The sequence below is a fragment of the Onychostruthus taczanowskii genome, unplaced genomic scaffold (assembly GCF_017590055.1).
Source record: "Onychostruthus taczanowskii isolate IOZ18803 unplaced genomic scaffold, ASM1759005v1 scaffold2, whole genome shotgun sequence".
Lineage (NCBI taxonomy): Eukaryota > Metazoa > Chordata > Aves > Passeriformes > Passeridae > Onychostruthus > Onychostruthus taczanowskii.
Genome location: NW_024499239.1, coordinates 4,938,058 through 4,952,958, shown reverse-complemented (window position 1 = coordinate 4,952,958; position 14,901 = coordinate 4,938,058). Strand labels below are relative to the sequence as shown.

Sequence of the window (14,901 nt, the reverse complement as noted above, 5' to 3'; positions counted from 1 at the left end):
GAAACTATTCATTGGGTAATAAAGATAATTATTTCTGTAAGAACTTGGAGCCTGTTAAGCCACAGGGAGTCATCTCAGGGTATGCATCACCAGGCACTGCCCTTGTTCTAGGACGCTGCCATAGTTTGGCCGGGAAACCCCTCTGCTTGCCCGCAGATCCACTGGCCAAAGCGAGCACAGGCAGCTTGTCACAAACATAAGTGGTTGCACATCAAGACTGCTCATCTCTGCTCCCAGCTGCGAAGGGGAAGAAAATTAAATCTACAGAAACTCCCAGGAGAGGCAAACGCTGCCAAGCTACTTCAGGAGAGCGCGCTCTTCTTTGGATTCAGTGCTCAGGTGGGGCCCCTGAACTCCCCAGGTCTGGGACTCGGTAACCATCTGGAAAGCCCATTCGGGGTGACTCCTGGAGCCCTGCGTGCCCTTTCGCCCACAGGCTGTGTCCAGAGGGGTGGCGGGGATGCCACCCCCGTCTCCAGCGGCGAGCGGGCGCGCCCAGGTGCGGCGTGCCGCGCCCGGGCGGGCGGAGCCGCGGAGCCTCGCAGCCGTGGGCCCCGGAGAGGCGCTGCCCGCCCGCCCGTGCTGCCGAGCGGGTCAGTGTGTGCGGGCCGCGGGGCCGGGGCACCGCGGGAGGGCGCGGGGTGGCTCGGCCTGCGCGGGGGGATCCACCGCGGGAGGGCGCGGGGTGGCTCGGCCTGCGCGGGGGGATCGCGTGGCTCGGGACGCGGAGGGCCGGCGGGCTCGGGGCGCGGCCGTGCGCTCCTGCAGCCCCGGTGCCCGGAGCCCCCAGGTGAGGTTTTCCTCCGCCCCGGCATCACCCAGTTGTTTTCCGAGGAGCGGCGCGTGTGCGGCGCCGGGGAGGCTCCTGCCCCTCTCCCGCGGCTGCCTAGGGTTAAACATCTTTTCAGCTTTGTTTTGTGCTTTTTGGTGAGTCTCTACTCCAGGTGTGACGGGAAGAATTCCTTGCGGCTTCTCGATACACCCACTCTTGGCCCCAGGAGCTGCGCCTTGGCAAAGGTGGGCTTGGTATTTCCTGGGTGACCGAGAAAGGCGTTCCAGGTTTCTGCCAGGGGGGAGCTGAGTCGTGAGCTCATTAGAAATGGTTAAATTATTGTCTAATCAGAGCAATTCGTTTTCGAGATGACTTAGGACCAGTATCTTCAGTGGCAGGTTAAGAACCAAGTTGACTGTCACTAACCAAGGCCAGTCAGCCCTGAACTTCAGAATGACAGCAAGTTAGACATGTCACAAGCAGTGTGTAGCACCGGGGTGGCTGGTCTACCCAATTCAGACAGCGAATATTTAGGTGTTTGAGAGAAAAAAAAAAAAGAAAAAAGAAAAAAATTAGCTGAATCATAAAAAAGGTTTAGAAGTTACACCAGCAGTTGCCTCGGCTCAGACTGGTTTCCTGTTGCTGCCAGCCTTGAGTCAGAGCTGGGAGAGATTATTTCTGCAAGGAGGAGTTCTGCTGACACGTTCATGTTTGTTGACATTTGGAAGTAGGAGGTGAAACTAGCTTAGCTACAGAAACTCTGTGCTGAGCAAGCCAGGCAGCCTCAGTGGTTTGTCATCTTCCTCAGCCTTTCCAAGTGATCTTCAGACTGTTCAGACTGGGGTAATAAAATAACAGTAATTTCTGGAGCAGCCTCCTCTTCCCGTCACTCAGGTGGTTCTTTGATCAGTGCACTTACATGCCGCTTTTCATGCAAGAGGAACAAATTACTTTTTTTTTTTCTTTAACTATGAGAAGCTGCTCAGCCCAATAAAAAGAGATCATAAGCATTTAAAATGACTCTTCTCAGTGACAAATCCAATGTTTCTTTGTGAATGTGGGCAAAGATTGTAATTCAGAAAGGAGAGAAGCAACCTGTGACATTCACTGGGTGACTTAGTACAAATGACGTGATAAACTTTCCTTATTTGATGGTGTGAGGTATGCTGAGGAATGAAAAACTTTAGAACACATAGAAAAACATTTTGTTTCATGTGAAACAAAATAAGCTTGCCATTCATCTCCAGCTAAACGAAAGTGCACCAGTCACCAAAAAGGAGGACGAAAACTGTTATTTTCTTCGCTGTAGAAACCCAATGCACAGATAGAAAGCTGCCTTTACTGTTGCAGGGAATGGAAGGACTATACTTACCAGGAGTGTTTATCTTCAAGTTTTCTTTTAATTAAAGGCAAGGAATGTTACTGCTTCTCACACCATCCTGGTTTAGCACCAGTATAGGTATTGGGAGCTAAGGGATTTCATTCATCTCTCCATTGTTTTTTTCACAGAATAATAGAATAGTTTGGATTGGAAGGGACCTTTGAAGGGTATTTAAACCAACCCCCCGTCATGAGCAAGGGCATTTTTATCTTGCCCCAGTATGTGTTTACTAAGACAAAATGTATTCATGCTTAAAGGACTTTTCTGTAATTTTGTTTTGTGATTTATTCTTCACTAATTATGTGAAAACAAGCACATGCAAATTTTTCTTCTTCTAAGACTATGCTAATAGTTTAGGATTTCAAAATACTTTCAGTTGCAAATGCTAATTCCATATTTTTACATTATCCAATTGTAATTTCTAATAATGATAAGAGTGTAGAATAGTATCTATCCTACATACTATGCAATAGTAACTGCATGTTGATCTAAGTTCTCTAAGATTTGAATCTTCAGCTGTGGAATATGAGCATACCTATCTTGTGGGAACATTTTTATTAAGTCTGACTTAGCAATACAAAACAACTCCTGTTATATGGAAACACTCTTGGCAAACAAGGAAATGTGTTTGTACAGCCTGCAAATCAAATTATCACTTCCTGTAGTATGTTTGCTGTATAATATGAAATGAGAAAATAGGGAACAGGTACTCACTCTAGTTCCTTACTTGTAAAGGGTGCTGTCTCCCAGAGCTAATACCAGCATTGCCTGGTATTAGCTGTAATTAACTGCAAATAGGATATTTTTAGGACTTTATGTATTTTAACTATTCTTTGTTAAACTGTATTAAATGAATTATCCAAGTCTGCTTCTTGTTAATTGTTCAGTTAAGTACTTTTGATGTAACATTTTTATTTCCAGAGCTTACATGTGACCACAGAGGCACATCCTTTCCTACCAAGTCCCTAAGTGGCATTTCTTCAGTTAGGAAAAGGGAGAAGAAAAAAAAAGAAAAAAAGGGAGTGTATTACTGATTCTGTCACTCTTCAGGATTAATTGTTCATGTGTTATTTTAACTGCAGGGAAAACATGAAAAACAAAACTATTTGTTGCATCCCCTGCTTCCTATGTATCACAGTGCACTCAGCTTTTGTACTTCTGCAAATTGTTTCATATTTTAACATGTCTTCACAATAAGCCTTCTTTTCAAAAAACTTTGTTCCTAAGAGTTTTCCAGTCTGTAATCCACACTGGTTTCTTGATGCACTCTACTGTGACAAACTGAGATGTCAGCCTAGACTGCCGGAGCCCTGTTGCAGCTTTGCTGCCTGACCTCTGCTTCCCCATGCAAAAAAAAAGCAATTCATTTTGTTCTTGGAAATGCAGTACCTGTTCTTCCTTTAGAAACAAATCTAGGCTGATAACAATGATGTCATTCCCACAGGCTGTCGTCATGGTGGCACTGATAATGCTTGGCTGGCTGAGTGTGAAGCTTCGGTCTCTGCTCAGGATCACCCAGCTCTCCAGCAGTGTTGCAGGGATAGCTGGGGGATCTGTCCCCTGTGGCCTGTGATCTACCTCCACCCAGGGCTTATTGAGGTTAGATTAGATTTGCTGGGAGGTGTAATGAGGCCTTCACCTGAAAATTTTGTGATTGGTTAAATAAGATTTGATTCACATAGTATTCACTGAACAGTTTTCATAAAATGTCTTAGTGCCCATATGCAGTGAGAGTTTGTTCCCTGTTTGATTTTCCTTCTTTTTTTTCCATTTGTTTTTCCAATCTCAGCCACCAATGTAAAAACAGAAGCCTTGAATAGCAGCAGGCTTACTTTTACAGGCAAAGTCCAAAATTGGATTCGGCTATGTGTTTGTGATCTCTGCACAACAAAAAAGAGGCCCTTCATCTTGTTAAGTTTCAGGTTAGCTTTTAAGATTTTGAGTTGAATTTTAAATTGAAGCTAATATTTTTTGGTGCATTGCTTGGTATTCCCCTTATTGCTTGTCTGAGCCAATGAAGTGCAAAATAAGGATGTAAAATAATGTAATCACCTGCGAGCTACAGGAGCGGGTAATGACCCAGGGCAGCACTGTGTACATTGTGTGGGTTTTGTGTGTTATTTGCACAGTCAGAAATTACAGGTGCTCTGCAAAGACACGAAATAGAGTGAGCAGAGTGAGGCCAGGGCTCTTCCAGAGGTGGGCCTGTGTTATGAATCATTTGTCCTTCTTTTTGTGCTCCCAGGTGCTGTGCTCTCTTTTTCTTGCCGCAACTCCTGTCAGGCATGGTGCCAGATCATCAATGTGTCTGAGTCACACTCTCCTCTCCTCACCTCTATGGAAGGGATGGGCAATGAAACAAACTGGAGCATTTCCATGCCTTCTGGAAGCAAATACCACCTCTACATTGGCTTGGCTTTGGCTATAGGCTCCAGTATCTTTATTGGGTCTAGTTTCATACTGAAGAAGAAAGGACTTTTGAAACTGGCAGACAGAGGAGTCACCCGAGCTGGTAAGTGATGTGTCCCCATCACTGCTCCTGCTGGGGACACAAACACCTCTTCCAGCTTGACAAAATCAAGGTTCAAGTCACAGATTGCATGTTTAAAACTACTTTAATGGTGATCAGAAGTCCTGTCTTGGTGAGGGATGGAGACATGGTATTATTTCTGTGTGTGATTACAGGGACCAGGATTTCAGAACTCATAGGACTGTGGGAGATGCAGGGGGTATTAAATCTAGTGAGCTGGTGTGATTTCCTCACTGAGAGCAATTAGTTACCAAAGTAAAATTCTCCATTTGTCTTACCCTCCAAAATGCCCTTCTCCCTCTTTTTTCAATCTTTCTTCCCCCTCATTTGAGATTGAAAGTCTTAAGCTGGTTTAGCTTTTTGGTTTTGCTCAGCTTTTTTTGAGTGCAATGAGTTTTAGAAATGATATTTATTACACAAGTTTCTACAGTTAGTACAACTATGCCTTCATCAAAGTCAACATATGAACAGCTAGAAAAAGAACAGTTGCACTAATCTCATAATTTCCTTTGCATGAATTTAAATACAGAATATTAGCAGTTTTTCTTTTGTTTGTTGCGTTTATTGGAAAATATTATTCCAGAGAATTTGGTTATTTGAAAAAGCTCTGATACTGTATATTATATATACTTATGTTTTATGTTAAAAACAAAAAACAACAAAAAAAGTCATGCACACAGGGGCATTTTTCTTTCTAATTTTTTCAAACCTAAAGTAAAAGGAGAGTCAAGCTGCAGTTGACCATATGAATATATTGGAAAAGCATTTTAAAACATCTCTTAAGCTCACCAACAGTCTTTATAAACATTTTACTTCTGCTTGAAACTTCCCCTCTGTTTATTTTTAGTCAAATAGCATTTTTTAGAAGTCCAAGTCACAAAGCAGTAGAGTGGTTAATAAAATGTCAGTCAAAATCAAATATTCTTCTTGTTGCAAACAATGCTCTTTTGTACTTTGTAAGTGCAAATGTGAAGCTGTAATTTTTGTTTCTTACAATAAGGTGATCTGTTAGTTCTAAAGTAAGGGTTTTTTCTCTTTCAGGTCAAGGTGGATATTCTTATTTGAAGGAATGGCTTTGGTGGGCTGGACTGCTGTCAAGTAAGTCAGTTCTTTCCTCTCAACCTATATGTAAATCTGCAAAAAGCAGATTGTTTGAAAGAGATTTATTGTCTGATTTTTCGTTCCCTTCACTTAAAAGAAATGTCCTTGCAATCACATTCATGACAAGCTGTTCTCATATGCTGTCTTTCAAATACTGCATTTGGTCTTCAGAGCTCTTTGCAGAATAACCATCTTTTCTTTAATATCTGGTCAAATGCCATGGAATTTCATCTGTCCAGCTTCTAGGAGTATTTAGGAGAAAAGTATTTAACTGTCTTCAGCATTTATTACTTCCAAAAGAGGTTGTGCAGCTAATTTTGAAATGAAAATGTTCATGTATAGTGCAGAAAAAATATTTTTGTTTGTATTTTGCTGTCATAGCTGTCATAGAAAATATTTACAGTAGTGTGCCTTTTAATATTCTCCTCCAAGCTGATTCAAATTTTCTTTCTTCTGCAGTGGGATTAGGAGAAGCTGCAAACTTTGCTGCCTATGCCTTTGCACCTGCAACCTTGGTTACCCCCTTGGGTGCACTGAGTGTTCTCATAAGGTCAGTAGCAGTTGGGAGCAAGCCTTGGCAGATGAACCACTCACTGCATGAGGAAAAAAATACTGTCTTTGGCTGAAAGTAGAGATTTTTAATAAGAAAACTGGAAAGCAATTGATGAGCAGAAAATGCTTTTTGTTGCTTGCTGGAAAGATATTTTTCCTTATTTAGAACTTACCTCTCTGGCTAGACAGAATAAAAAGTCTTGTTGCAAAGGCCACTGAATGCCTTCCCTGTAGCTTTCCACCTAGATCATAAAGTAATTCTTATCAGCACAAACAAGGTATACTGCTGATAGAAGGTAATTTATCTATTCCTAGACAACTGGAGTTTTTTAAAAAACTGTTATTCTGTTCTTTGGCTGTGACTAAACTTTAAATAAAAATACAGCACTCCTTCACAAAATGTTTTCAAAATAATTTCTATTTATAGGAGCATAATTTCATATTAAAGCAGAGTTAGTAAACCTTTTGATTTTGTTTTGTCTTTTTGAAATCTTTCTGGCAAGAAGGCAAAGAAAATCTAAGCTTTCTTCTGTATCCACAATTAAAATTTGTGATTCTTTTGAAACATAAATGTCCTTCACAGACTTATTGTTTCCTATGTATGAAGAAAAAAAATAATTTCCAAGTTCTTAAGCACATACAGTAATGTGGCAATCATAAGAGCAGAAAAGACGTGGACTGTGCATACAAAAATTTTATAGGAAATAATTTTTAGCAAAATGAAATTATAGTATTTTAAATGTAAAACTCTGATTTTTAAGAACTGAGTATATTATATGAACCACTGTGTTTAAAAACAACATGCACCACATATTAAAAACAAAGCAAAAAAATAACCTAAACAATAAAACCAAACAAACAAAAAACCCCCTAGGATGCTTGGAATAATCTACCTGCTTAAACTTCAGCTGTTCTGTCGTAGCAAAACTGATGTAACTGATGTAACCTGCAGTGGTGCTGGGGTCAGCACGTTGGTAAATGCAGATCAGCTGGCTGCCTGGCTGCTGCTGTGCAAAAACAGCTTGAGCTTTATTGCTCTCTTCTTTGATGGGGATAGCAATCATTCAAATTGTCATGAGACAGAGAGGTTGTTAGAACTCCATGTCAATGAACTCATTACCCTTGTGTGAAAAAAAATGTCTGTGTTTTGATCAGTGGGTTGAATAACTATTTGTGAGTGTGTTCACACACCATTAAGCCTGTGTTTGTGCCCAAGGTTGTTCTCTAACAGGCTAATCATGACCTGTGAGTGGTGTTATTTAGGCTGTGTTATTGTCCTTAGGTTAAATAATCAACCCCGTGGAGATCCTGAGGTTGGTCTCTTTGAAGGGGAAGACATGCCTTCTCTCTGTTTTGGGGGGAGCCCTGGAAGCCAGGCAGAAAGTGTGCCTGGGTGGGAGAGCCTGGGGAGGGATGAGGAACAGTTTCCAAAACTCATGTGCATTGGTTGTAATGGCAAATGAAGTGCTTTGAACCATTTTTGGAAGAAAGAAACTGCTCTTATGGTTAATCTCCAGTGAAAGTGCATACCCTGAGCCAGGCAATCAGGAGTGAGAAGTTCCTTGGTACTTTGGACCCTTTTACAACCTGGAGGGAAGCAATGAGGGTGTCTAAACTCCCTAAAACCTGACCTTATCTTCTTGGTCATGACCAACTTTCTTGGAAAAACTCCTTACAATTTGATTGTTTTAGGCTGGTTTACCATATATCCAAACTCAAAAGAGGTTTTCTGTTATGCTAGACAGAGATTTTTAATGTCTTCTGTGCCTGGTGGAGCTGAACATTTTATTTTTATTTTGCTGAACAGTGCTATATTGTCATCCTATTTTTTAAAAGAGAAGCTGAATATTCATGGAAAGCTGGGCTGTGTACTGAGCATTTTGGGGTCAACAGTCATGGTTATTCATGCTCCAGAGGAGGAGGAGGTCACCTCACTAGATGAGATGGAAAGAAAACTGCAAGATCCAGGTCTGTATGCAATTGCAGAGAAGACATGCTGCAGCTTGTAGGGAGGTTGCCAGGGCACTGAACAACTCTGAGCATATTTGTGGGCATAGTCTAGTATTTTACCTCATGTGCATTATTCTTCCCTTTCCTCTTTTTTACAGTGTTTGTTACATTTGCTGTTCTTCTAACAGTCGTTGCCCTCGTCCTGATCATTGTCGTGGCTCCAAAGAGAGGTCAGACAAATATACTGATCTACATTTTAATTTGCTCACTCATTGGCGCCTTCTCTGTCTCGTCTGTGAAAGGCCTGGGCATTGCCATTAAACAGATGCTGCAGAGGAAGCCAGCCTATCGCCATCCCCTGGTTTACATTCTGGTGGGCATCTTGGTGCTCTCAGTCAGCACCCAGATCAGCTATCTCAACAAAGCACTGGACGTGTTCAACACGTCCCTCGTGACCCCCATTTACTACGTGTGCTTCACTACGACAGTGGTGACGTGCTCCATCATCTTGTTCAAGGAGTGGAGTAGCATGGAACTGGGTGATATCATTGGAACCCTGAGTGGATTCTGCAGCATCATCATTGGCATTTTCCTGCTGCATGCTTTCAAAAACACTAACATCACCTGGAGTCAGCTGATGTCCACTGTTGCCAAAGAACCGTCACTGCCCCACCGTGAATTTGAAACCAGTCACACTTTGCTGGAGAGCATGGAAGACCCAGCTTTGGCATATGAGGAGGACAACATTTTATTCAGTCAGTGAAACACTCAAGCAGTGTTCATCATTGAAGTATCATGAATTGTAGACTCAGCCCACCCATGTCTACTAGAAAGCTCTACTTTCCTGCAGTCCTCTGGAAATTTGTCTGTGAGGCCTGTTAAGTGTGGAGCATTCCTCTCTATATCAGCTGTTGGCAGTAATGATTGAAAATATTCAGTAATTAGCATGACAGCCAGAAACCTGGTGGTCATTATATGTTAGGCAATGAAAAACATGGTCCTTTTTTTATGCAGCATCTCTTCTTGGGAAATATTAGCAAAAAAGAATGATCTTTGTAAGCCATGTTTAAAAAATGAAATTTTCTTTTGATGATAAAAGACAAGCCTTGCTGAAGTGGCAGGTACTCTGCTATTATCTTGGTGATGGCCTTAATATTTCTGGCTTTCTTTATATTTTTACAATTTATTGCCAAGTGAGCTTGTGGATACTCTACATGAAGGATATTCATTGGAGACATAATATGAAGAAAACACTGTTTAATCCTTTTAGTTTTTAGTACAAAATTTTATGCAAGATTTTTTTTCACCTTTTCCTAATACAGCCATCTATTAATTAGAACCCAATTAAGCTTTTCAAATTTTTTTCCTCATTTTCTAGGAAGGTATTGTTCTTTATTAATAAAATAGTCCTGTTAATTTTTATTCTAAGTGCAAAATTCATTTTGCAATCCATGCACTACTTCTAAAAATACTAAGTAAAGGATGAGCTGTAGGCAAGGGGTGAGAAACGTCAGAATGTCTTTTTTTTTGAGTTTGAACTTTCTAAAAAATAGTATTCGCCCCTATTAGGTGTTTAACAATATGTTAACCTACCAGAAGCCTTGAAGATTGGTAACTTTACTGTAGTTCCTCAGTTGTGGTCACTGGTCTTCCTGTCACAAAAAAGCTCGCACAGTCCATGGTTTGCTCATTACAGTCCTCTTTGTTTTCCACTTTGTAAGTAAGTAACTTCAGCAATCAGATGTGTGTTGGTGACAAGCTCTTCAGAAAGGAGCATTTCCAGTCTTTGGATTTTTAAGTGTGAGTCCAGAAAGTTTGCCAGAGGATGCCAGCACATCAGCAGTTAAAAACTGGTTTTAATCAGCTGAAATGTATATGCCAAGCAGAACTTCTTCATGAAGCAAGCTGTATGTATTCTAATGTTCAAAAGGTTTGGTAGAAGAGTTTGGATGGATAGAAAATTGTTCTGCCAAGGAAAGCTCATCCTTTACAAAAGGGTTGCTGCTTATATTTCATATATTTGTGTGGCATCACTGTTACCCAGCAAAAGGGACATTTTCACTAAAAACGCTTGTCTTCAAAATATAATGACATTGTATACATTATCAATTTGGAATATTTTTCAGCTTGAGAGATGAAATTCACAGCAATTCTTTGCTGTTAAAATGCTTGTGTTAAAAAAGCTTCAGACAAGAAAAGCTACTAACAGGGTTTCATTAATTCTTAGTTAATGTAGAGAATACTTTGGTTTTATTGACCAGATTCAAGCTTCAAAATCTTAATAGTTAAAAACAACTAATACAAACAATAAAAACACTAAAGATGGAGGGCATTTTATAGTTTGTTCTTTAACAAAAACTTGAGTTGCTTTTCACTCTGAATTGCACAATTCAAAGAATAGCTGAAGAAAATATTGACTGTAAAAAAGAGAAAAAGAAATGCTTTTGCATAGTTTGCGGCCCCTTTATTTGCTTATAGAGTCGTCACTGTGGTGTGACCAGATGAGTTATTTGTAAGAAATAGCAACCAGTCCAGTTCTTGAATGGATGTGCATTGGCATTTTTTAAAGATTTGTCATAATACTTTCTTTGAGAAGGGTGTGGACTCCTTATACTCCAACTATGCTGGCTGTAATTAGCCTATACCAAGCAAAATTCCTGTATTTTCTACTGGACCTGTGTATCTGCTATTACACATAAATAGCAACTAATAATAAAAGAATTTTATTTTCTAACAATGTCAAAAAAACAAAGTTAATGGTTATTTTCATGGTGTACAAGAAGTCCGTCATGTTAGAAAAAAAATTACTGATTAACTTTTTGTATAAAAATATTTGTTGTAAGAGATGCTATTTTTTTAAATGTTTATATTTAGTTACTAGTTTGGAATAACTTTGATTTTTTTAATTGAAATTATGCTAATATTTCTCTTGTAATAAATTATTCATGGTTATGTACTAAATTATCTGTGGTTTTTAAACAAGGGATAAGAAAAGAGTGTCATCCATATTTCAAAACTAGAGAAGAAAACCCAAAGCTGATGTGTTAGGCATGTTTGTCTCTTAGCCAGTCTCAGTGGAGAGCATTTCAGTGAGTTGTGAGGTTTTCCAGGCAGTGAAATGAAGAACACTATTTAAAGTAATTAAATGTGTTTTGGTATGTAGGGTGAATGGATAAGAAGGAGAACAAAGCAATCCTCAGAGGCAATACATTGCTAACCAAATTACAGCTTTTAAATGCTGATACTAAACAAATCTGGGCAGCTACTCATTATTACCCTATCTCAGGACAAATTAATGGGCAATTAAGTTCCTTACATAGCTGCACCAACTAAATTTAGGTAGGTTAAGAAGACTTGGATATGTTAAAAAATCTGTATGATTTTGGAAGGAAATACTTCAGTTACCAGTTTCTATAGATATCTGGTCTACCATCTTCCTTTTCCAGCCACACTTGAAAGAAACATGCCATAATAAAATCTTCATCCCAAAGGGTACATATTCAAAACATCAAACTCTACTCATCAGCGCTGCATCCTGGAGCTAGGTGGGGAATTGCTAGAATTCTTCATTTTCTAGAATACTTTGAGAAGGGTGTGGACTCCTATTATTCAAATTCCAGCAAAATAAAACTGGCAAGTGTGCTAGGAAGTATCCTGCCAGCAGGGCAGGTTTGCACTGACTCCTTGTGGGCAGGTTTTAAGATGGTGCCATGGTTCAGAACATGGTGGGAGGCTGAGCAGGAGCCAGGCTGGTGGTGCCTGAGGGAGGAGGGATGGTGATGTGCTTTGGTGGGCCTGTAGGGCCTCCCATCTGTGAAATCTGCTGGGGGAGCAGGAGAGGAGGCAGGAATTGGTCTGAAACAAGTGTCACCAGCCCTGTACATACTAGAAAATGGTCTGCATTGCTTCTCAGGAGTACTTTTGATGAGTGAATTCATTTCACTTTCTGAAAATAAATTCCATTTTTTCAATAATGCACCTTTTTCATAGAAAATAGATGTATCCTAAGTGGCTGGCTCACAAAAGCTTGGAGTTCTGTCTTTTTTCCTCCCAGCCATGATACAGTCTTGTTCCAAGTGTTCTGATTTGTGATCAGCAAACAGTAGCTAAATTTTTACAAATGCTGAACACTCCTACAGCCTTTGACGGAATCTTCCCTGTATGGACGTGTCTTTACTGCTTTTTCCAGATCTCATTTTTATCACATGGAAGTTTGAAAAAACAGCAGACATCTCTTTATGGTCAGTGACAAGGATATCTATTAATCCATTTTTTGCCTGTTAGAATATGGTTGGAATTTGAACTAAGCTCACAGTCACCATGAGGTCTAAGGTGGCCTACTCAGTCTTTATGTAAGGGTGTAGCTGTTCTGATAAATAAATACACTTTAGATACCTGACCTTTGTACTGCAGACTATTTCTTGCTGCCAATTAAGCATCAGTTTCACAAGTTCTCGTGCTTTTTCATTTATTTACTGTCAGCTTGATGATAGCAGCTGTTTAATTTATCTGTGTCAGAATGTTAATAACACCTTCTTCAAATTTTTCCCCAAGCAGCCTACAGAAAGATTATATTGGGAAGTGGAAGCCTGGTAGGCAAGCCTTATTGGTTCCAGTTGTTAGACCAGCATGTTTCCCACCAGGATGGGTGCATATTCACCATGGGAGAGGTCAGTGAGAGGCAGGAGCAAGGTGCTTTGAGTACATAAACCTAATGGAGCTGGTTTTCACTGCATGGTGCTGTAATGTATCACACATTAACTTGCAGTAATATGGCAAAACCAGTTTTACAAGAGCTGCTTAAAAAGATGTCTCATATATTATTCAAAGTCCCCATGCACTTTATATTGTGGAGAGTGTTTGAATTTCACATTGGTAGTACATCATCTGCTGAAAAGCTTTGTACTTCTACGGCCTGGGCATAAACTGTGCTGAGCTCCGTGTGTCTACTGTGTTGTCTCAATTTTGGCTGAGAGGCAGCAGAGCCAGGACAGCTGACCTAAAGTGGCCAAGGGGATATTTCACACCATAGAACATCATGATCGAAGTATAAACTGGGGGGGAGAGGAAGGGAAGTTGGCTGGGGGCTGCTGGTTACTGCCCGTGGGTGGGCTGGGCATTGGTCAGCAGGGGTGAGCACTGGTAAGGTGCATCACTTGTTTCTCTTGGGTTCTATCCTTTAAATTGCTATTGCTATTGTTACATCTTACTTTGTTTCAGTTGTTAACCTGTTCTTATCTCAGCCCACAAGTTTTATCTTCTGATTCTCCATCCCACAGGGCAGAGGCAGTGAGCAAGCAGCTGTGTGGCACTGTTGCCAGCTGGGGTTAACCCACAGCAGTTATAGGCCAGCATTCAGTCATGGGTCTGATGAAGGGTTGAATGCTCATAAATAAATTGGTTATGAAAGTAAACAGTGGCATCAGTTGTTGGCAATTCTTCTGGGAATTTACATTAAATAATGAGAATATCATGGTTTGCTTGATGCAGAAATACCTTAGAAGTGTGTTTGTAGGTACTCCCAAATGTTCAAACAATGGGAGTAGCAATTTTCTTCCCCAAGGGTTGATAACTACCAAAATACTATTGCAGTAAAGATGACTGATTACTGCCAGGACTATATTTGATTATGAGATGCCATCGTTCTTTGGAAATTCCATACTTTGTGGGGTTTTCTATATTTAATTTTAATGTTACAGTTATTTTTAAAATCTGGAAATAAAAAATTAAACTGTGACTCAATTTGTGACAAAAATTAAATTTAACTCATTCTTTCTCTAGCATGTTTTACATATTTTGTCTACAAAGCCCTATAAAACTAAATATTGTGATGTATTTACCTAAAAATAATTCACAATGCAATCACATATTTTCAAGAACATATTTATTTGCAATGATCTGACTATTTTTAAAAATAATTATGAATTCCATCTACCTTTCCTTCTCTACGACATATTTGTGTTGACCACAGTTAAGATTTAAAATTAAAAGTGAATAATAACATAAGAAATAGGGGTACAGAGGTGTCCATGTAAGGTGTCACAGGATCCATCTGAGCCTTACTGTAGGGTTCCAGTTTTTACTTGCCCATGAATCATTCTGGCCATTTGCAAGTGGATGCACTACTTTGTCCAGCCAATCACTTAGCTGGCTGTCCCTTGGACAGAGCCCTGCTCTGCTTCTCTAGGGCTGGATGCTTTGCTGTGCACAAGGACTTGCCTTTGAAAGTGACCTAGCCAGAGCTTTTCTGTGGCATTCACATCTTCTGAAAAATCCCTTCACCCAGGATTTTTCTCCTGGGAAGGTGAGAACCCTCAGAGAAAAAGGAAAACAATATTATCTCATTTGCTTCTCCTCTGTTTTGCTCCTTTGGAATGTGTTTGGAGATTGTTTACCCACAGGTGATGGTTTCATTGGATTCTGGATTGTTTTTACTCAATGGCCAATCAGTGCCAAGCTATGTCGGGATTCTGGTGAGAGTCGCAAGTTTTCTTTATTATCTTTTTAGCATTCTGTATGTATCCTGTCTGTATTCTTAGTATAGTATAGTAACTTTTAATATAATATAGTATCATAAAATAATAAATTAGCCTTCTGAGAACATGGAGTCAGATT

At 40.1% G+C, this 14,901-nt stretch overlaps 1 protein-coding gene across 1 annotated transcript; it reads left to right on the top strand.

Annotated features, from left to right (window-relative positions):
- The first annotated feature begins 460 nt into the window (after window positions 1–460).
- On the top strand, window positions 461–9,049 carry NIPAL1 (NIPA like domain containing 1). The gene is made up of 7 exons (XM_041402801.1): window positions 461–790; window positions 1,517–1,568; window positions 4,357–4,665; window positions 5,725–5,781; window positions 6,244–6,334; window positions 8,144–8,304; window positions 8,445–9,049. Exons 1-7 carry the CDS (start codon window positions 461–463, stop codon window positions 9,047–9,049), a joined length of 1,605 nt encoding a protein of 534 aa, XP_041258735.1.
- The last annotated feature ends 5,852 nt before the right edge of the window (window positions 9,050–14,901 follow it).